At 41.9% G+C, this 22,883-nt stretch overlaps 1 protein-coding gene across 8 annotated transcripts in view; it reads right to left on the reverse strand.

Annotated features, from left to right (window-relative positions):
- Positions 1 to 7,121: 7,121 nt before the first annotated feature.
- Positions 7,122 to 22,883, reverse strand: part of DCAF6 (DDB1 and CUL4 associated factor 6) — a 110,658-nt gene continuing 94,896 nt past the window's right edge. For all 8 annotated transcript variants that reach the window (XM_079106577.1, XM_079106575.1, XM_079106580.1 and 5 more), the window contains 5 exons: positions 15,607 to 15,745; positions 13,384 to 13,540; positions 12,724 to 12,812; positions 10,445 to 10,550; positions 7,122 to 7,576 (listed from right to left, as the gene is read on the reverse strand). In XM_079106577.1, the coding sequence (XP_078962703.1) occupies positions 7,512 to 7,576; positions 10,445 to 10,550; positions 12,724 to 12,812; positions 13,384 to 13,540; positions 15,607 to 15,745 (556 nt within the window). In that variant the 3' untranslated portion in view covers positions 7,122 to 7,511. The remainder of the gene's footprint in view (positions 7,577 to 10,444; positions 10,551 to 12,723; positions 12,813 to 13,383; positions 13,541 to 15,606; positions 15,746 to 22,883) is intronic.

The following is a 22,883-nucleotide window of genomic DNA, read 5'->3' on the forward strand; positions in this document are numbered from 1 at the left end:
AGGGGAGTGAGGGGTTGGCCCAGTGGTCTCCAAGATCATTTCTAGCTTCTGCTCTTTGGAGCAACAGATAGCACTGGTATACTTGGGTGTACTTCCTGACGGGGGTGTGGGGTGCTGCCAGTCGGCCCTGGCCATGGCCTGTGTAGCCTGCTGTTTGGAGCACAGTCTTGATGGAGTGCCCAGCACCAAGAGAGATGGGGGAGGGAGGGAGTGGCTGCAGAGGCCAGGCCCCTCTTCCCTGTGGAGTTGGTGCAGCCGCTGGAGCGTGGGCTTGGAGCAGTTGCTGTGGCAGATCTCCTTGCTGTCCTTCAGCCTGGCTGATTACATACGCCAAGTTCAGGACTCTGCCTGGGCAGCAGGGGGGACTTCAGAACTTGCTGTAGATTACTTCTGAAGTGTGTCCCTTGGGGTCTCATCTCACTGGCCCCTGGAGAGGCAGTCTTGGCCGTGTGGCAAATACCAGTGGCTGGCTGGCCCCTGCCTTGCAACTTACAGATGGTCTTCCAGGAGGCCCGGGGTGGCCAGCCTCACAGTGCCTGACCTCAACAAGGGCAGGTGCGCTGGGCTTCCGCTGCTGGCCCACAGGCAGACCGTGCTCCCACCGCTGGGTGGCTTCTGTTTCTTCATGTGTTCTGTATATATGTATCTCTTCCGCGCACTTGTCCTGTTCACAGGGACCATATTCCTGATCAGTATGAGCAGAGGTGGGAGAGGGCAGAAACCTTATCTCCAGGAGGGGTTACTGTTCAGTATTTTTCAGTGCAGTAAACTGGCATGGGACCCAAGGGCTGGAGAGTGCTCCCAATTACTCCAGGGAAAGGATCTGGACTCCAGGTCCCCATGGCTGACGGCAGCCCAGCTGGGATACTGGAGGCGTTAGTCTCAACTAACCAGAACAACTGCGTTTCACGAGAATTCATTCTTTACTGAGTGAGGTCCAACCGCGTGCTCTGCTGGGCCCTGCACGCTGCTGTGTGCGAAGCGCATGCCGAGTGCCCGGGTGAGAATGAATATCCTCACGTCCGTGTTGATTCTAACACGAGTCAAGTTCCGATTATAGGAAAAACTGGCTCCAGAAAGCGGCATTTCCAACCCGGCATCATGAAGCACCATGGAAGTGGTGGCAGTGGGGGCTGTCCTGGGGGCATCTGGTGGCTAGAGCCACATTTTGCATACCCAGGAATTCCCATTCACCCAGCTGAGCTATAGGGAGAAGTGTGTGTGTGTTGGAGGGGGGTGGGTAAGAACTTTCTGGCGTTTCCAAGAATTTGGAAGACACCTGCTTTTGCAGCTCAGAACCCCCAACTAAACCCAAGCTCATGTGGTAAACTCCATGCAGCGGAAGGCCTGAGGCCTTCCTGAGGGAACCCATGGACAGTGGCAGGTGGGACATTTGGCCGCTCGTTTGCTTAAAAGCCTCAGTCCTGGGCAGGGGCGTAGCTTGGTGGGAGAGTCCTTGTCTACCATGCACCAGGCCCTGGGTTTAATCTTCAGGACCACGAAAAAACAAAGTAAAAACCCAGGCCTGCATCTGGCTTTGACAGAAGGGGAAAATCTGTAGGACTTCTGCCATCTCTGCCTCTTTCACTGAGATTTCCACCTGGCTTGGTCCCTGCACTGTGCTCTGGATACCAATGGTGGGGACTTCTGTGACCCAGCAGGCACAGGGCCCCAACTCGGCACCTAGCCCTTTCCCTGCCACATGAAGATGAGCTCAGGTCCTGAGACAAGGTGGCAGCAGCATGGTAATGGCAGGGGACTGGGGGCTGAGGGCCACCCAGCAGGCCAGCTTGGATCCTGCCTGCCCGCTCTTCTACTTCAGTTACCACCTCTGCTTGGCTGCACGATCCCAGCTAATCGGCTCCTGGAGCAGGGGCGGAGGAGAGTGATGAGGGTCATCTGATGCTCATGTTCCTTGATTCTCATTTGCAAAGCTGCTTGTAGTCTTCCTGCAAAGAATTGAACAACCAATGACACTAACCCAATATTTGCAATAGGCCAGGGTAGTCTGGGTCCGAACAGGAGGAGGAAACGTGCTTTGACAGAGTGAGAGACCTTGTTAGTCTGCTTAAGTGTAAAAACCATCCCCTTCTGACAGCGTGCCTTGAGATGTGGGATACCACAGGCAGTGTGGCGTGGTAACGTGGCTGCCGCCTCTTAGCTGGGTGTTGAGCAAGCTGCTCAGTTTCCTCATCTGTAAAATTAAGTTCTGGAATTTCTTTCTATATGGGACACAGAATTTAGGGGGGTGTCCCTCACAGGGATGACAGGAAGCATCCAGCACAGAACCTGGGCTGTGGTAAGAGCCAGGCCAGTGGTTCTTGGGAGCCCTGAGGGGGTTGAAGTATCCCTTTTACAGGGGTCTCTGACAAAAAGTGAGGAGTTGGAGAGAGAACTTTATCCTAGATTGGAGGTGCTGACAGTTGTCATTTGCTGTGCAGCACTAAAGGACTGTGGAAAGGGGACCGCAGCAGGGAGGAGGAGTGGGGGATTCGAGCATAGGAAGCAGCAGGCCTGAGGGAGCGAGGTGGTTTCCTGCTAGGAATGTCTCCTCCATGCTAAGGGCAGTTTGCAAAGATGAAACGTTTGTTGCCCTGAATGGTTTTTGAAAGATGATGTGGAGTCCCAAATCGTGATCTTAATTTGGTGTGACTTTCCTTATGCCCAGCAGGGACATTTTCCCTGAGAAGTGCTTCTTAGGTGGTGAGGCTGCTCTACCCAGCAGTGACAGTGCTGGATGGGCTGTGTCTCTTGGTCACAGAACCCCTGAGCCTTCCAAGCCTCTGAGGGAAGGGGCAGGGCTAGCGAACACAGAACCCCAGAGGAAGCTGCAGAGAAAAGAGAGGATGTCAGTCTTCAGCCTGATGCATGAGAAAAATGGCCATCACCAGCCATAAATGACTACAGGAAGGGGCAGACCAGTGCCATCCTTGTGGGGCACAGAGGGGACAAACAATCCAGGAAGACCCAAGGAAATTGCCTGAGGCCTCAAAGTGAGTTAAGCCAGAAGCAGGGCCAAACTCCAGGTCTTACCTGTAAGCCTAAGAAAAGGAAGGAGCCAGATCTGTAGCCCCAGAGGATGAGGGATTGTCTGTTAATGCCAGGTGCAGTGCACACGCCTGTAATCCCAATGGCTTGGGAGGCTAAGGCAGGAGGATCACCTGCTCAAAGCCAGCCTCAGCAACTCAGCAAGACCCTGCCTCTAAGTAAAATGTAAAAAGGGATGGGAATGTGGTTCGGTGGTTAAGCACCCCTGGGTTCAATCCCTGGTAACAAAACAAAAAACTCGCTGTCATCAGAACAGGCCAGAGGCTTTATAAGGTAAGGAGAAAGAACTACCATCAACCAAAGGGCTTGGGAGATGTTAGTATCTGCAGCCTGGTCTAAGAAAAACTGAAGACCCAAGGAAAGCAATTAGATTTGTTGGGAAGAATCTAAGCACAAACCCAGATCTGCACAAGATTACCAAGTTTTGGTAATCTTGCAGTTTTGGTCAGCGTTCCTTTGGGGAACATGATGCACACAGCTGTCTTCTTTCCTCTGAGCAGTGTCCATGACTTAGGAATGGGTAGGCACTCCCATTACCCCTCTTGACAGACACCGCCATTCTGAGATACAACAAACCACAGGCAACTATCCCCTCAAGTCCTGGCAGACAAGACCCACCAAGTGCAGCACAGGGCATGTACCTGAAAGCCAGTCTGTCCGTCAAGTGTCATGCACGTGCTCAAGGGGCAGTCCTGCGCCACATTCTGACAATGGACACCTGGATGCACCAGGTGTTAAAAACTGCACTACAAAAACTCAAAAGATAATCCTGAAATATATTTAACTTGAATTTTTGGAATTTTTTTTGAAGATAAAAATATTTAGGATTATAATCAATATTTATAAATAAGAATGTGTTATTTAGAATAGATTTGTCTGATTAAATAAATGTGTTTCTGGTACGTGTACAGCTGTGGAAATTGTGAATCTGTACAGGGACTTCGGTCTGTGGGTGATTCTGGGGCCTCTCTCCTCTCCCCGTTTCTGCAGTCATGTTCCTATCTCTGGCCTCCCCTGAAGGAGGACTCGGGGGCAAATTATTACTCGGCAGGTGCTCTGATCAAAGTCACCTGGGTATAGCCAGTAATGCATTTTCCATAACTCCCCAGGCAAAGACATTCATGGAATATCATTAAATGACCAATTCTCACCATGTCATGAAAAACACTTTAAGCCCAAAGTTTTAAAAGGAGGTTTAATGAGCATTAGTGGTTTATCATCTATCCATCTATCAACAGATATGCCTTCTCCATTCCATAAGCAAAGTCAAAAGAGGTCAAGTGACAGATCACATCATTAAGAAGTGGAGCACAAAACCCCCCACCTTTATCTGACCCTATCTGTCACCGCTGAAGCCACCTCCTATTCCTGAGTGAGCCCCAGGGTCCAGCCTCGCTCCCCTGGCCCCTGGATCTTGTTGTGGCCAGCAGTGGTTACCTGTGCCTCTGTAGAATGCTTCCTCTCACTGCTGCTTCCCTGAATGTCTTGCCCCAATCCAGAGTCACCCAAAGTCTCTGCCATTTCTCTATGGACAGAGGTTCTAATTCATTTGACAAGTTAAAAAAAAATTTTTTTTTTCAGAGCAGTTTTAAGTTCACAGGAGACTGTGCAGAATGCACAGAGCCCCCTACCTCCTGCCCTCCCCCAGGGCACATCCTCCCCACCAACACCCTGTGCTGGGTGCAAAAACATCATGTGGATGTCCTTATGTTACTTTTCCTGCAGGTCCTCCTTGACCCTATGGGGTCCTCCAGTAGCCTCTGTCCTCTTGGTTTCCCTACACCCTGTGCAGCATATCCATGTTACTGCTTTCTTAGTGGAAGAAATAACATCCTACTGTGTGCTGTGGTCCTAACACATCCCCTGTGACATGGAGCGGTGGGGGGGTGTACGACCACCCCTGCTTCAGAGAACAGGAAACAGAAATCCAGAGAAATCAAAAGGCTTGAGTAGGGCACACTAGTAGCTGAGAACCAAAACCCAAGACCACTGTACTCCCCAAGAATTGTGCAGTTATTAACTCGTTTGCTAAAGCTCTGACCCTTCACCAGCTGAATTAACAGTGATACCTATGTGGCTTTTTCCACTGTGGGCCAGACAAAGAGCCACTTCCCTCTCTCCACAAAGCTAACCATCTCCTGTTGGCAGCAGATGGCCCTGGGCTTGGGTCACTTTATGGGAAGGAGAGGTTCCTGGCTTTCCATGCAGGAGAGATGTTCTCCTTGGCCACAGCCATGAGGCCATTCATGGCCCAGCTGAACACAGATCATGTCTTACAGTATCTTTTCTAGGATCTTTAGATTTCTGAAAATATAAGGACTATTTAAACTACCACTAATTAAACTGAAAGAGATGCATTACTTTCAACAAAAAAGATCAACCATTACAGCAAATACACGAACAGCACCAACCAGGAAGGGCCTGTATTTGAAATGACCACGTTCATCCATCAGATTCGTGCTCGCACTGGCCTGCTGGCCACCATGCGGCCACCTCCAGAGGACAGCCAGGAGCTAGAGGCCAAGGCTGCTGCCGACAGTGATGACGAGGTCCATGGATCTACGACTCCAGTCTCTTCCTGCATCAGTGCTATGATTTGCAGCACTGGATGTCCACTTCCCAATGAGCAATGATCAGTCCAAGCATGTGACTTTATTCCTTCTCCAACTGCTGGACGGCAAGGAGGCATGGTCAAGATAGCAGGCACAGAGGGCTGCGAAGGTCAGCAGCTCTCCTTCACGAGGGGGACAGTTCCCAAGAGCCTCAAAGCCACCTCTTGAAAAGGAAGAATCAACATGCTTTCCCAGAAATCTGTAACGGCAAATGCTGTGTGTGTGTGTGTGTGTGTGTGTGAGAGAGAGAGAGAGAGAGAGAGAGAGAGAGAGAGAGAGAGAGAGAGAGAAAGAATTTATAAAACCTTGAGGAAGGCACTACCCTCATGATTTCATCTAACCTTATTTATGTGCCAAAGTTCCCATCCCCAAATATCGCCACATTGAGGGGTAAGGCTTACATGAGAGAGAGAGAGAGAGAGAGAGAGAGAGAGAGAGAGAGAGAGAAAGACTTGTTTTGAAACTGACCTGTTAAACCACTAAATAGTGGACACATTACTTTATCATACTTGATTTTCTGCCCCCAAGGAGATAAACAGATTAACTGCCCCTCTCCCCACCTAGCAAGTCTGGCTTCTGAGAAGCTTTAGACATCAAGAAAGCAGCACAAAGAAGTCACGGATATATATACTCTGCTCACTTAGATAATAACAGGAGGAAAGAAATTAGAAAGTATATAGAGAATAATTTGGTATTGAGAAAAGATTTTACTTATTTTGTAAATGGATTGAAGAGATGTGAGCATACACTAGACTGAGGGAAAGACTGGCAGATTGAAAATCTAGAAATGGGGAGGGAGGGCATCTGAAGGGTCAAGCCTACAGGAAGTTTCAGGGTATAACCGATGACATACCAAGGCCTGGGCATGAACTACGTTGGCCCTGCTAGAGGGGAAGTGGACACTAGAGTTAAGAATACTGGATGGTCAGCTGGGTGCAGTGGTGCACACCTGTAATCCCAGTGACTTGGAGGCTGAGGCAGGAGTATTGCAAGTTTGAGGCCAGCCTTATTAGCAAAACCCTATCTTAAAAAATAAAAAGTGCTAGGGATACAGCTCAATGGTAAAGTTCTCCTGGGTTTTACCTCCAGCACCACTGTCCCACTCTAAATAACAAAACAAAGAACCCTGGGTGGTCCACAACTCATAGTGAAATCTAGAATTTGGGGAGAGTGGTAGACCAGAAACCATCACCTTCGGAAGTAGCTTGCACTAACAGGGGCCATCCATGATGCTCAGTGACTGAGGTGCAACTAACCGAAAGATGGTGACTAAAGGTAAAGATCAAGGGCTCTGAAAAGAGAGATGAGAGAAGTCTTTCAATGTGATTCTATCATCTCACAGAAGAAAAAATGGAAAAGGTTAATAAATTTACAAAGAAGTAGAGAAAGTCCTTTTTCATCACGAAAAAGATTGGAAATGCAGGTAATAATAAGGCATTCAATAAAAACTCCATTTTAGGATGTCTTAAAACAACCAACTTCTTTAATTACAAAGCGACAAACATGCAAAGGGCAAGTGTAGAAATTTATTTGACCGCACCCTCCCTAAGAGGAAAAGGGCCCTTCAGCCCGGCCCACGCTCCTGCGTCTGCAGGCCAGGGCGTATTGCACTCCACGTTTCCAGCACTCCTCACACGTGGCGGAAGCTGTGCAGACATCTGTGTCTTGCTTATGCACTCTCCCAGATCCATGCACACTCATTCCAAACCAATGTTAGGCTGTCTCCCAAAAAGGGAAACAACTCCAAAAACCATAACCTTAAAACTGCACTAAAGTTCTGTAAAGAAAAAAAATATAATGAATGTCTTATACACATCCCAGAGCATCCAAGTTCTTGCCAAACAGAGGTGATCACTCCTCGTCTTCGTTTTCATTCTCCTGACCAGAGCCTTCTGATCTGTCACCCTCTGACCGGTCTGGGAAAAAATAGACAGGATAATCACATAAAGAAATGCTCTTAATATTAAAATTACAAATATTTTTCTACATGATTGAGAAAACATGAAAAACTGTAGGTAGATAAGTTTTTTATTTTGCCTCTGGAGGTAAACAGAGTAAGACATGGCACCGTTAGGTTAGGATATGCATATACTCTTCTCTGCTTCTCTGCCTCCCTCCCTCCCTCCTCTTTTTTTGTTTTGTTTTTGGTACTGGAGATTAAACCCAGGGGTGCTCTAACCCTGAACTACATCCCCAGTCCTTTTTACTTTTTATACTGAGACAGGGTCTCCCTAAGTTGCTGAGGCTGGCCTCAAACTTGGGATCCTCCTGCTTCAGCCTCCCAAGTCGCTGGGATTACAGGCATGTGCCATGGCTTGAATATGCATAATAAAGACTATGTTTTTACATACATAAAACATAAATGTAAGAAAAAAAAAGGACGCTTGTACAGATTTTGACATTACTGAAAACCACCACAGTTGTGTAAGGCTCTCAGCCCTTGCCTGTCTCCTTAGGGTAGCTTCTAACCTCTACGTGGACTCCCTAACTTGAAGGCTGTGGCATTTCCTCTTTACCCTGTTTCCCCATCTTTATTTGTAGTGTGGCAACCAGAAGAAACTTGATGAAGCAGCCCACAGACTTTGAGATGGGCTGACACTGCTTCACAGCATGTGATTGCCTCTGACGTTGCCAGTACCAAAAAAGAAAAAAGAGAGTTTAACGACCTATTTGGCAGCTGTGTGAAAATCTTATGGTCTGAGGGCAACAGTAGAAGCAAGACCACAGGTAGGTCAATGACTGCAGAGGTGGGTGTCTCCTGGAGGAGAGCTGACATCATCTGCTGATGGAGTGGACTGTGTGATCTGTCAGTTCACAACCCAGGAGCTGCATCTGATGACAGGCACTGAAAACCTACCGCAGGAACGCTGACTATCTAGCTCTCCAAGGCCCCCAGGAATAAAGGAGAAACATCAAGAGCTAATGTAAAACTGGACCAAACATGTTAACACATTCGGACTTGATCTTAAGAACACGGGGAGGCAAAGAAGAATTTTAAGCAGGGAGAATTCATCTGGATTCTTAAATATTTTAAGAATCTAGAATGATCCATAGACACCATTTCATCTTTCCAAAGCTTCTCAAAGCTCTTAGCGATGTTGGAACTGCCTAAAAGTCAGATTTGGTGGTGCACACGTATAATCCCAGCAACTTGGGAGGCTGAGACAGAAGTATCTCAAGTTTAAGGCCAGCCCCAAGCAACTTAGCAGGACCATGTCTCAAAATTAAAAATGAAAAGGGTTGTTCAATCCTCAGCACCAAAAACCAAACCAAACCAAATCAAACCCTACTCAGATAACATGAATCAGAATCTTTAGGGGACAGAATCACATTATTTGGAGTTCTAAAAGCTGCAGAGGTGATCTGATGAGGGTCCTTCATTAAGGATCACAGCTGCAGAGGAGTGCTGGGGAATGAATGCTGACCAACTCACACTGCCATATTGTGTACACGTATGAATGTTAACGACAAATCCCATCATACGCACAGCTAGAATGCACCAATAAAAAACGTGGAAAATAAGTAAGTGAACATCACAGCTCTAGCAGGACAGAGCCACTGTTTAATTCCTTGGACCTCTCAGAAAGCCTTCTGAAGTAACAGAAGGATTAAGTAAGCAAAGCAAGAAATATGGTCTGGGATCAATCACCCCAGAGGCCTGCATGCCCTATTAGTGACTGAATATGTTAAATGGATCAAACGAATGGGTGGATGGGAAGTAAGGGCTTGGAGCTAGTTTCAAATTCAGGCTTTGACATTTATCAAATGTATGATCTGGGGCAAGTTATTAAAAATAACCTACTTTGTAAAGGGCTGGAGCTGAAAGAAAGAAATCTGTGAAATGATTACATAATACTTAACATATGTACTCTATAAATGGTAGCTATTATTATTAAATGGTAAGTAGTATCTAACATGAAATCATGAAACCAGTGAAAAGTGATAAGCAGTCTCCTTTGATAAACATTTTGTTTATAATGAATACTGAACTTTTTCTGTTGTTGTGAATACAGATTATTCAATTTCCTCTTAAATATTAGTCATAATACATGGATTTTTGTGTATCTGTGGCACTGAACCCCAGTTTTCGAATCTAAAACAAAAAATAATGGAAAAAAACCACTAAGGCGGGCTGGGGACATAGCTCAGTTGGTAGAGTGTTTGCCTCACAAGCACAAGGCCCTGGGTTCAATCCCCAGCACTGCAAAAAACAAAACAAAACAAAACAAAAAACCCACTAAGGTATCTGTCTTAAATCTTAGCATATTACATATGCTTTTATCTGGACTGTTATTGATTTTGAATATACCTATTAAAGTATACATACTGCTGGGCAGTGGCACATGCCTATAATCAAAGCAGCTCAGGAGGCTGAGGCAAGAGGATTTCAAGGTCAAAGTTGGACTTAGCAATTCAGGCCCTAAGCGACTTAGCAAGAACCTGTCTCAAGATAAAAAATAAAAAGGGCTGGGGGTGTAGCTCAGTGGTAAGTGCCCCTGGGTTCAATCCCTGGTACCAAAGAAAAAAGAAAAGAAGTATATACTATAACATTTTAGGGTTTATGGACTGATATGGTCTGTACTCTCGAGGTGGGGGGAAGAAGGGCTGATAAAAGTTTTATTTTGACCATTTTTTTTATGTCACTGCTAAAAGGTCACAGAAATCCTACTTAAGTTGCTTTCATTTTGTGATAGTAAAGAAATCATACAAATCCCTTTAAAGGAGACTTTTAATAAGATGTTGTGCGAATATGACGATGACAATGGAACCCTGGCCATTCTTACCAGCTCGGATGTGATTCAGCGAGGCCAACATCCTCAGCATGAAGGAGGCGGGGACCGTGATGGTGTTCCTAGTCTCCTCCAGCATCAGCTCGTTTCGAGTTATGACCTACAGACAAGGCAAACACCACGTCAGAGACAGTAGCTCTCTGCTCCCAGGAGATGGGCACTCTGAAGAATCAGAAGACCCAGCAGGAATGACTTCATTTGTCTCTCGGCTACTCAATGGCAAATAATTAGTTTACCCTGCATTTCAAGGAGGAAGATCAGAGAACACCATTACTCTTTCAATTGGCAAAGACAAAGAGGAAATTTTGTGACTACTTAAAATGTTCACAGAGTTCAAATGAGCTCTATGGTAACTGGCTTGTTTCCAGATCAGTCTGTGTTATGGTTTGGATGTGAAGTGTCCCCCAAAAGCTCATGTGTGACAGAGACAGTGCAAGAAGGTTCAGAAGGGAAATGATTGTGTTGTGAGAGTCTTCACCCAATTTGTGAATTAATCCCTGATAGGGATTAATGAGTGGTCACTGAAGTGGTAGCATGTGGCTGGGGGAGGTGGGCACTGGGCGTGGCTTTGGGTATATATTTGTATCTGGCAAGTGGAGTTCTCTCTCTGCTTCCTGACTGCCATGTAGCCACTTCCCTCTGCCACATTCTTCCACCATGATGTTCTCCCTCACCTGGAGAATTCAGGAATAAAGCCACTGTCAATGGACTAAGACCTCTGAATCCGTGGGCCTTCAAAATAAACTTTTCCTCCTCTAAAGTTGTTCTGGTTGGGTCTTTGAGTCACAGCGCGAAACAGTTGACTTTTAAGAGTCTGCTCTGAGCTGGTTTCTTCCTTAACACAACCTAGTTAAACTGTTATCCCTGGTCATGTGGATCCCTTGAGAAGATGCTACTTTGAGCCAAAGTAATTTTGAAAAAAAAAAAAACAACAAAAAAACCCAAACTTTTGGGCAAGACAAGATTTGGCAATGAATTTAGTACCAAGAATAGTGCCAAATGCATGATATTCACGAATAACTATGACTGACTGTGTAGTCAGGAGCAAAGGGAAGAGGAGAAGTAGCAGAGCATGTGGTAGTAGAAGAAAAGGAAGAACGTGTCAGAGGGAAAGAAGATGCTAATCTCTAAAGTTCCCTATGATGTAACCCTAACCCCAAGCTCATCAGCGTGGCCCCCCAGGCCCTTCAGACTTGCCCTGCCTACCATTTTGGCCCAGCTGAGGTGCTTCTCTTCACATACTCTGAGGCTCATCCACCTACAGTCCCTTGGCACATGCAGATCCTTGTGCTCCAAGCTCCTCTGCCTGGTGGGCCATTACTTCTCAAACTTCGATCTAGTTCCCAGCACCTCTGGGGAGACGTCTCCCTCCATCCACCACACTTACCAGCACAGTGAAGTTCTGTCTTCAAAGCACATACACTGTGTGTCTCTGACTGCTACCAATCCCACTACAGTCTAATGATTTGTTTATATGCCTTTCCGAATAGATGATAAGTTTTATCTTTTTAAAGTCAGCACTATGCTTGACAAATATGTATTTTATAAATCTCTGTACAAAGATTAACAGCAGAGGTGGAGGCTTGTGCTATGCTGTCCACCTGGGTAGAGGAGGGCTTTTCAGCTTACACTCTGAACAACAGACCCTTATTTTCCTAAGAAATCTTACACAGAAACCCACAAATAAAAACCCTCATTAAAGTCAGGGAGGAGGTTTAGTCTTCCTATCACCCGCCTTTTCTCTCAATTCCAAAAGAAACTGATAGCTTCACAGAACTTAGTTTGGAAACTCCTGCTTCAACAAGAAGATAAGGAAAATTTAAAATACAGTAATTAAGGAAAAGTTTCTCCAGTCATTTGTTCTGCTACCAACTGATTCTGGAGGAGTTCATTTCCTTTTAAGAAAAACAAAGTAGAAAATGCTTATGATTAGAGAAGGTGGCTTACAATGCACAATTCTTTTTAAAAGGACAGAACTTCTTAATGATTTTTATCATGATCAGCATAACAGCCAAACCTATTTGTCATAAACCACAAGACATTTAATCTGATAGCGCTAAATTTCAATAATATGATTAGTAAGATACCATTTTGGTTTTAACTCTCTAGTCTTAATAAGCATGTTTTATCTTAATTTTTCTTTTTAAGAGTTGACCTCATTAACTGCCTTTACTTGTTTTGCGTTGCTGAGTAATAAAACTGCTTTTCCTCAGAATAGTACTGAAATTGAAAAATTGAAATATGGACTACCATAAGTATAATAAAAATCTTACTTCATCAGCAAGTTTTCGGTTAAAAATCCTTGACTCTTCTAGTGGTGACCAGATTTTTATGTCATAATCTATGCCAGATGAGGCTAGAACTAGAAATAAAATGTACATATTAATATAAAGCTTAGAAACATGCCACTAATTCAAGACATGAACATATTAAGCATATACATACAAAAACAGCAAAATCCAGCTTGAATAGAAATCAAACCTATTCCTCTGCCTGTTAAGAATATAAAGTAATATATTTTTGAAGACTTCTAAAAAGTAACCCATGAATAAAACTTTAAGATCATTTAGAAGTCACTTAAATTTTTGCTCATTCACTGTTGTGTTATGAGGCACATAACAATTTCAAACAGAAGAGCAAGTCAATGCTCTTTTGTTCTGGTAAATTAATTCAGATCCGTAAAGACTTAACCAGCTTCCAGGTTCGTTTGGATAATGCCAATTTTAGTCATTCCCAGAGTCTTATGGCTGATAAAACTTAGCACTACTAGAAGAAGACACTCTTAACCTGTTTGCTTAGACGTTCTGCAAACAGCAGACTGATTTCCACTCAGGCAGAGCACACTCGACTCTAGCAGCACTCAGCGGAATACTTTGGTCATACTCCTAACATCCACAACTAGGAAAGCACAGTGATGAGGAATGGCGCCTTACTCGGGTCAAATGGATGTGGCTGCAAGCAGTTCACCACGTGGTTATCAGCTTCCAAAAGCATCAAGTGCTCAGCTGTGTGCCGATCCCAGATGAAGATATGGCCACAGTCAGAACCACTCATCACAAAGTTAGCACCCCAGAAGTTGGCTTCTTTTATCTAAGGGTTTAAAAAAGCAAATTATAAGAAAATACAAATCGAAGGTATAAAAAAAAAAAAAAAAAAAAAAAAAAACCAAAAAACTACATTCTATTCTATTCTTATGTTAAAAATAAAAAAAAACTGGCTTGGAAAAATAAAAAAATCAAAAGCCCGAAGAATGCCTTTGTCTTCCAGCATCAGCAGGGGCAAGGCAGTGGTGAGGACTGTGAGGCGCCCCGACCACAGCTCCGCTGTCTGTGCTGTATTGATAGCACCTGGACATTTATTTGGCATGGAGCAGACACTTTCTTAATAATTGCTAAATGAATGTATGGGATTTCTGGGTTTTGACAGTATAATAGAAATTTATTCATGTATGTTGAGCTTTCAAAATTGTCCCATATTTTGTTTTGTAAGACAATCCAAAAATTCAAACAAAAAAGAAATTGTATTTGGGCACAGTGGCACATGCCTGCAATCCCAGCAGCTCAGGAGGCAGAGGCAGGAGACATCAAAGTTTGAAGCCAGCCTCAGCAGTTTATTGAGGTCTGAAGCAACTTACTGAGACTCTATTTCAAAATAAAATATGAAAAGGGCTAGGGATGTGACTCAGTGGTTATGTGCCCCTGGGTTTAATCCCTGGTACAAAAGAAAAGACAAGAGAAATTGTATTTTGTCAAAAGAACAAAAAATATCAATCTTTTTCAATTAGCAAATAGAAGCTTATACAATCAAGATCTTGGAAAATATAAACCTAATTACATTAATGAAGCTATGATAAAAGGGACATGAGATTCTAGAACAAATATGAACAAATACTAGAAGGAATATGATGACATCTTTTAACAGACACATGAATGAACCGTCTCAATCTCTGAACTTCAGATCGGGATTTTAAAAACTATCTTTTCTCCAGCTGCTACTGTGCCGACTTTGGTGCTTGCACAGAAGGGGGAGCCAGCTTTGCTGGTACTTGGAGCCACTGCTGCATTTACTTGTCTTCTTCTTTAAATCCCTTCCCCTAATTATTTTCATCTAAAATTTTAACCAGAAAAATGAACAAAAAATAAATTGGTTACTGCTATTAATGAGTACCCTTTCACAAAGTGAGTCAACTGTTAAATAAACTGGTTACTGCTATTAATGAGTACCCTTTCACAAAGGGAGTCAACTGTTAGCAAAGCTGATACCACAGAGACAACCAGCTCATTCTTTTCTCACCTCAAAGTTAGTTTCTACCTACAACCTAAAGAAATCTGGTTAAAACAGACTCTGTAGACATTTTGTGATATATACAAAATCCTGAAGGATTCCATTACTAAATGATTAGCCTTGCAGTAGGTGCACAGATCCATGGATTTCAGAAACTAAAACAATCTGAGTGCAGTGGCCACATCTGTCATCCCAGCGGCTCAGGAGGCTGAGGCAAGGAGGATTGTGGGTTCAAAGCCAGCCTCAGCAAAAGTGGGTGCTAAGCAACTTAGTGAGACCCTGCCTCTAAATAAAACACAAAATAGGGCTGGGGATGTGGCTCAGTGGTGGAATGCCCCTGAGTTCAATCCTGGGTACCCCCCCAAAAAATCCCCAAAACAAAACAAAGACATCTTACTAAAACCAATTTAAACTTGTCAATCTTTTTTTTTTATTCAATTATCAACTTAGGAGGGTCATGATTAAGGTAGTCTTGTTTATATTCTATGATCAACCTGGATTTCATAAATCTAAATTCTTCTTTCCAAATCTACCAAAGGTGCTAATATGAGCTAAAAAAACAAAACAAAACTACAGCAACAGGTTTCCAGGTAGAACTGAAAGAGCAAACAGAAAAGGAAAGCCACAGAAACCTGTGTACATTAAAAAAAAAAACTATACGTTTATTCAGTAGGGTAGTTTTCTTATTAAAAAAAATGCTCTTTCATAATATATCACAGGATTAAAGGAACCATGTTTGAAAAAAAGAGGTAACTGAAGGTTCAGTAGTATACTGAAATCACGCTGGCAAGGTAGGAAGATCCTCATTTTGGGGAAAAGGTTTATATAATGAAACTGCAATTTCACTCAAGAATGCCAGGAGCATTTGGTACCATTGTCCTGGAGTTGCGATGACCCTTGTAAACCATCTTTACTAGAGGCCTTCTAATGTTCAAAGTATCCAATTCTTCCATTTCTTTCCTTTCTTTTCTCCGCCTGAAGAACTCTTGAATGCGGGCAACAGCAGAGCGCCTGTGTATTATTACATATTAAAACAAAACAGAAAAATAAATAAAAAACATTCACAGGGCACTTCAGAATGACAGTGAGGAACTTCGTAATACAATAAGTCCAAGACATACTTAAATATATCATTTCAAGAATGCACCCCCCAAACAAAAGCATAAAACAGCAGACATGACAGTGAGACTACATCAGACTAGTTGAGTTACTATAACGAAATATTTTAGTTAAGAGACCACTTAGAAATTTGGTACTCACTGAAAAAGTAAAGGAAATAGCATGCGGCACACTTTTTTTTTTTTTTTTAAGCTATCTTAAAAAATCAGAATACACACAAAATTCATGTGCAATTTTACTACAAATAAAATATTTCCTAGTCAACAATTCTCTATCCTCTTCATATTAGGAAAAGTAAAAGCATACAGAGAAACCAAAAGAAACTACCAGTCAGATATAGTAGCAGCAGATAAACTACTGGTTTGAGATTTAAACACTATTTAAAGATGTTCCAAGAGAAGTGTAGGCAAGAAAAAGAGAATAAATATCAGTACATAAGGAATACAAGACTTTCAAATAGTATCATTCTACATGAACTCCACACAGGAGAAGAAATGTGAAGCTATGAACACACATTTACCCTTCTAGGAAATAAGGTGACGACGGAATTGAGGATTCAACTCTTTAAAAGTGATTCACTAGTAGAAGAAACTTCTCCTGACTCATGATATTACTTAATAATAATTTCGTAGTTTTGAATTCGTTACTTAAAAGTGTTTCATTTTGACATAACAGATCAAAAGTCTGTTTATTTTTAAAGTCTACAAAAAAGAACATCACAGTTCTTTCACAGACATCACAGACATAAAAAAGATGCTCAGTTTCACTGATGATAAAATTAGCAACAAATTTTTCTGCTTTTGAGGTTTCCCGGCAGTCAAGAGCGTGGGAACCCATGCAGCACCGCGGAGTTTTGAGTGTCCCTCCATCAGGAAGGATGGGCACTGACCTACCAGAAGGACTTCCCTGGAGTACAACGCATGCACAGGAGGGCCCCAAATCAGAGAGGCCGAGAAGTCCCCAAACAGGACAGCCCTATCTACCAGAACCAGCACTAGCAGAAAGAGGGTGCTTGAAGTCCACATCTCCTCAGTACCCCATTTCTTTGAGGGGAAAAATGTCTCTTCCCTTTAAGAAAATGAGTGTACTGACCTTTGGTTTTTTCCTATCTTTTAAACCATGTGTTGATTTTGCTTGTTGGTGATCTTTAATTAAATGGAACCATACAAGATATATTCTCTCATATCCATATATATATATATATATATATATATATTTTTTTTTTTTTTTTTTTTTTTTGGTACTAGGGATTGAAGCCAGGGGCACTTTAACTACCGGGCTACATGCCCAGAATTTGTTTATTTTTTATTTTGAGCCAGGGTCTCACTAAGTTAATGAGGCTGGCCTTGAACTCGCCATCTTCCTGCTTCAGCATTCCGAGTTGGTGGGATTTCAGGCATGGATGGCCATCACACCTGGCTGTTCTCCCATTTTTGTAAGACACTTTCTTTTACATAAAATAAAATGGCACAATATAAGCTAATCAGGCTAATTAGGAAAGTGTTTAAAACTTTCTCTGGGGTTGGGGTGTAGCTCAGTGGTAAATACCGTCTGGCATGAAGGTGACCCTGAGTCTGACCCCCAGCATTGCGGGGGCAGGGGTGGAGATGGGGAATAAAGAAGAAACAAAAAAAAATTTAAAAGACACAAATCAAACTTTTTCCTCTGTTAAGTATATCCAGAAAGAAGGAAGAGTATGCAGAAGGTTCAAGTTGGATATAGTTAGAAACACCCAGACAGAAAGCTAACCTGTTTTAGTTTACTCTTGATTATCTCTTTCGGATTGGGAGGAAAGAGTGGGAAGGGTTGAAAGGACAATGTTCTCAAAAGAGACAAAATTAAAACGGCTGGATCTATCCCTTTTTTCCTGAAGTGGAAGAAATTAGAAAAGAACAAGATGAATTAGTTAAAAATAAGTGATTTGAGGGGGCAGTCGATATACCTTCAGGGTAGAGTAAGTGCTTAGCATGTTCACAAGTCCTGGTTTCAGTTCCCAGCACAAAACAACAAAGGTAATTAGCAAGAAATTAATAAAGGAAAACCCCTTTCAGTAAGAAAGTAGGGTAGGCAGCAGAGGAAATAACCTTGCTGATAAGCCAAAGGTTTTAGAAGCTGTAAATGGAAAACGAAATTATGTGGGGACAGGTTAAGAATTTATGAATGGCATCTCACATAATTTTAAACAAGAAATGTAGACAAAATTAAGGTTATGTTATTAATGAAGTGATAATAATTTAGAATTAGTGAGAACTATACCAAATCATAAATGTTCATTTGAAAATTTTGCTGTATAAATTGGTCTAATTTGCTACTTAGCATTTGTTTGGTTTAACTGTCCCATCAAACACTATTTTAAAACCTGCAAATTATACAGCTTGTAATATAGTTTTAAAAATTAGGTCACCTACCACGATCCCAATGTAGGAAAATTATTGAAGTGGGAAAAAAGCTTAGAGGGCAAAAATTTCAAAGCAGAAGATAAAAAGTGACAGCAGGTATTATAACTATGCAGTCATGTAAATACTCTACTCAGCTAACAGTTGTAAAGAAATGATACAGTTAGATGCATTGAAAACAACTTTCCTAAAGAATACTTCATAACCTCTGAAAAACATTTGAAAGTTTATTGAAAAAAAATTAAATGATGTACACATATGGAGAACACCAATTAGCAAAAATTTATTAAAACCTATTATTTGCAAAATTGCTCAAAGAATAGTTATAACCTGTTTTTGTTTTGTTTTGTTTTGTTTTAAATGGTGCAAGGAGCTCAATTCACAATAGCTAAACTATGGAATCAATCTAGATACCCTGCAACAGATGAATGGATAGAGAAAACGTGGTACATACACACAATGGAATATCACTCAGCCTTATAGAATAAAAGTATGGCTTTTGCTGGTAAATGGATGGAGCTGGAGAATATCATGCTAAGTAAGATAAACCAAACCCCCAAAACCAGAGGCCAAATGTTTTCTTTGATAAGCAGGTGCTAATCCATAATGGGGGGTCGGGTGGGGAAGAATGAAGGAACTTTGGATTGTGCAGAGAGGAGTGAGAGGAAGGGATAGGGGGTATGGGGATGGGAAGGACGGTGGAATGAGATGGACATTATTACCCTGTATACATGTATGATTACACTGCTGGTGTGACTGCACTGTGTTCAGACAGAGGAAGAAGTCAAGTGCTCCATTTGTGCACAATGTGTCTAAATGCATTCTGCTGTCATGGATAACTGACTGGAACAAATTTAAAAAGTACTAAAAAGGTGCTAGCAATTGAACCCAGGGTTAGGGTTCATGCCTCATGCATGCTAGACAAGTGCTCTAACACCAAGCTATATCCCCAGTCCTAGTTATTACTTTTATGACATGTTATGTTCAATGGACATACAACTGAAAATTCATAAAGGACATTACATGGCTAAATAAAAAAGGTAAAGTTCAGAAGTGAACAATATAGTAGTAAGTAACAAAGTATACATTGCAACCTAATGGAGGAAAAAAAAATTAATGAAAAAGTAACAAAACGGCTGGATGTGGTGGTTCACACTTGTAATCCCAGTGGCTTGGGAGACTGGGGTAGGAGGATCACAAGTTCAAAAACAGCATCAGCAACTTAGTAAGGTCCTGTGCAACTTAGCAAGACCCTGTCTCAAAATAAAAACTAAGGGCTGGGGATGTCTCTCAGTGGTAAGTGCTCCTTACCAAAAAAACAACAAAACAAAACAAACAAACAAACAAACAAACAAACAAAAAAAAAAAACAAAGAAAAGAAAGGACAATGAGAAGTAAGAAGTTTGAAGCCAAACTAAAAATAGCCATAATCATCATAAACTCCAATAGACTAAACTGACCTATGGAGAAAAAGAGTTCAGAACACATCTAAAGTACAAGGATGAGAAAGGGTTTCATAAAAAGATACTGTGCAAATACCAATCAAAGGAAAGGCAGGCCAGGTATGATAATCCCAGTGGCTCAGGAGGCTGAGGCAGGAGGATCTCAGGTTCAAAGCCAGCCTCAGCAAAAGTGAGATGCTAATGATCAACTCACTGAGACTCTGTGTCTAATAAAATTAATAAATAAAAAGGGTTGAAGATGAGGTCAGTGGTTAAGCACCTCTGGGTTCAATCCCAGGTACTAAACAAACAAAACAACCCCCAAAAACAAACCAACAAACAAAACAAAACCAAAACTGAAAACAGGCCTCACACCAACTGTGTTCTCTGACCACAAGTTGGATGGTCATGACAAAAAAAGTTGAATGTGCTCAACCTAGGATATGATCTCAAATCTAATAAATAACCTTAAAGAAAACAAGGAGGTAGATAATAAAGAAAAAAAAAAAAAAAAACACAAATAGAATATGAAGAGGTTAATTCATGAGATGATCAATAAAGCCAGAAGCTGTTTCTTTGAAAAGAGTAATATTATATAGTATTGACATGATTCATAAAGAAAAAAAAAGAGTTTTCAAATAAACAACACTTTCAATGAAACAATAGCTATTACTGAAGACACGGTAGAAACTGAAAATACAGGAACTCTGCCAGATTTAAAAAAAAAAAAAAATTCCTACTCCCTTTTTGAGACTGTTATAACATTTTTCCAAAAACCAATCATGAAAATACAGTGGTTTCCCATTATCTGGGGAATGTGCTCCTAGCCTATCGAGTACACTATGCTGATCAGGTGTCTGCAATAGGTTTGGCATCAACAATGGTGACCCTCCAGGAATCACAGACAACTAGGCTGCATATACTCATCGGTAGTACTGCGCCTGTGGACAGCTGTTGCATTCCAGCCTGGCAACATAGTGAGACTTGGTTTCTTTAAAAAAAATAATAGCCAAGACCCATCTAAAGAAGAAGAAAAAAGTTCTTACCTTAGCAGACATTAAATCTTATTATAAAGCTACAGTAATTGTAAGAGTATGGAATATGGTATTGACACAGCAATAGATAAATTATCCAATGGAATAAAAGAGAGTCCGGAAACAGATACTTGTTCACATGAAACTCTGTTAACAAGACACAGGTGGGATGGTAGATCACTGGGGAAATTCAACAGTTAATAAATGTACAGGGGGAAGAAAAGACTACATAAATAGGGTGGGAGAGGGTACAGATACACATCATAAAAATCAAGTCCAAGAAGTCCAAGCAGATTAGTAACTGAAACATCAAAGTAAAACTTGAAAGGAAAATATAGGTGAAATTTTAAAATTCCAGGATAGATAAGGTTTTTTTCAGATTCAAGTGATACACATAAAAGATTAATTACATTAAGACTAAGAACAGTTCATCAAAAGACAGTGTGAAGAAAAGCACCAACAGGCCCAGAGTGCAGCTCAGCGCAGGCGCCTGCCTAGCATGTGTGGGGATCCTTGGTCTGATCCCAAGAACAAAGAAAACGAAAAAATAAAATACGAAAGTCATAAACTGGGGAAAAAATCTGTGCATTTGTTGAACATCATAGTAGATTAGTATAAAAGTATATTAAGAATTCCTATAAATCGATAAAAGAAAAACAATACAAAGCAACCTAATAGAAAACCTCATACTGCTAAAAAAAACCATGAACTGCAAAATCTCACTTGTGTCCGGGGAAAGGCGAATCAAGACCATGAGATTTGGCTGTTCACCCAATTGTTAAGTGAAACTGAGAAAAGCGACAACGGTAAGTCTGAGAGCAGTGGAGGAAGAGGTGCTGGGAACGAAACCCACCCAACTGCTCTGCTGCGCTGCGTGCATTCATGAATGTCACAAGGACCCGGCTGCATTTGTGCTTTTGAAGCACCAACAAACAGAAAAACTTTTTTGGTGGTGGAGGGGAAAAAAAGACATGGAAAAAAGTATTTCTAAAAAACACTGCTAGTACTTGGGCCGGTGCACTAGGGAGGCTGAGGGGAGAGGATTATAAATTCAAGTCCACCCTCAGCAACGCAGCAATACAATTTTTTTAAAAAGGGTTGGGGATGTAGCTCAATGGTAGAGTGCCCCTGGTTCAATCCCCAGTACCAAAAAAAAAAAAAAAAAATCCAGAGCAGCACTGTGAATAACAGCAAAAACTGGAAACTAAGACTAAAAAGCCTGTTAAAAGGAAAATAGATAAATTATGGTATAGACACACATGGATTATTAGACGTGAAAATGAGCAACAGCTACACAGAACAACATGGATGACTCTTAGTGAGAGCATGTCATAGCACGAGGGATAGCAGCCCCAGCTCTGTATGCAATATGATAGCAATCTTTTGTAAAGTTCAAAAGTGGCTAAAACAATGTTTTGTTAAGTGAAACTGAGACTTATATTTGACACTTATATTTATAAGATAGTGTTTTGGTTTTTGAGGCAAAGGCATGATATGCAGGCCGTTCAAGGAGTGGTGATACTGGAAAGGTGAGCAGGCAGACGTAGGTGACAGCTTTCTAGTTGTTAGGCTGGGAACTCATGGACGCTTGTTACATTAGTAAGTAAAGAGAAGGAGCCACATGTGGACAACAGCGACACAAACCAAGACTTAAAGAAGTGCAACGCTCCCTCCTCAGATTAGACTGCAAAGCCCAGGCAGAGCTCGGTCACTGCCTCCCCCAGGTTGTGCTATGTCTGTAAATCCAGCTGAACTGAGAGGTCACAGAGGACGGGAGAAGTATCGTCACCATCACCTGTATCCACCACCATGTGCATAATAGGTTCTTGAGTGGATAAAACAACAAATCAAAATTAATTCATTCAGGAATTTCAAAGTGCCAACAAACAGCACAAGGTATCAGTTATTATTCTATTTGGAAGAAACATTTAAAAGATGTTCTAGAGAAAGACTGAGTGAGCCTAAAGGACATACAACTGACAAAAGGAAATGAAACTCAGATTCCTGACTTACATTTATTTTTAAAACTGCACAATCCAGAAAATCCTGTTTCTAAAGTTTCAGCAAAATTTTACAACTCCAAGGTTAAATTAAGAAGTCACATGAACCAGAAACAGACACAAATCCCATTTTAAAAAATACTTGTCACATTTAGTAA

This window comes from Sciurus vulgaris, assembly GCF_902686455.1.
Source record: "Sciurus vulgaris genome assembly, chromosome: 12".
Classification (NCBI taxonomy): Eukaryota; Metazoa; Chordata; class Mammalia; order Rodentia; family Sciuridae; genus Sciurus; species Sciurus vulgaris.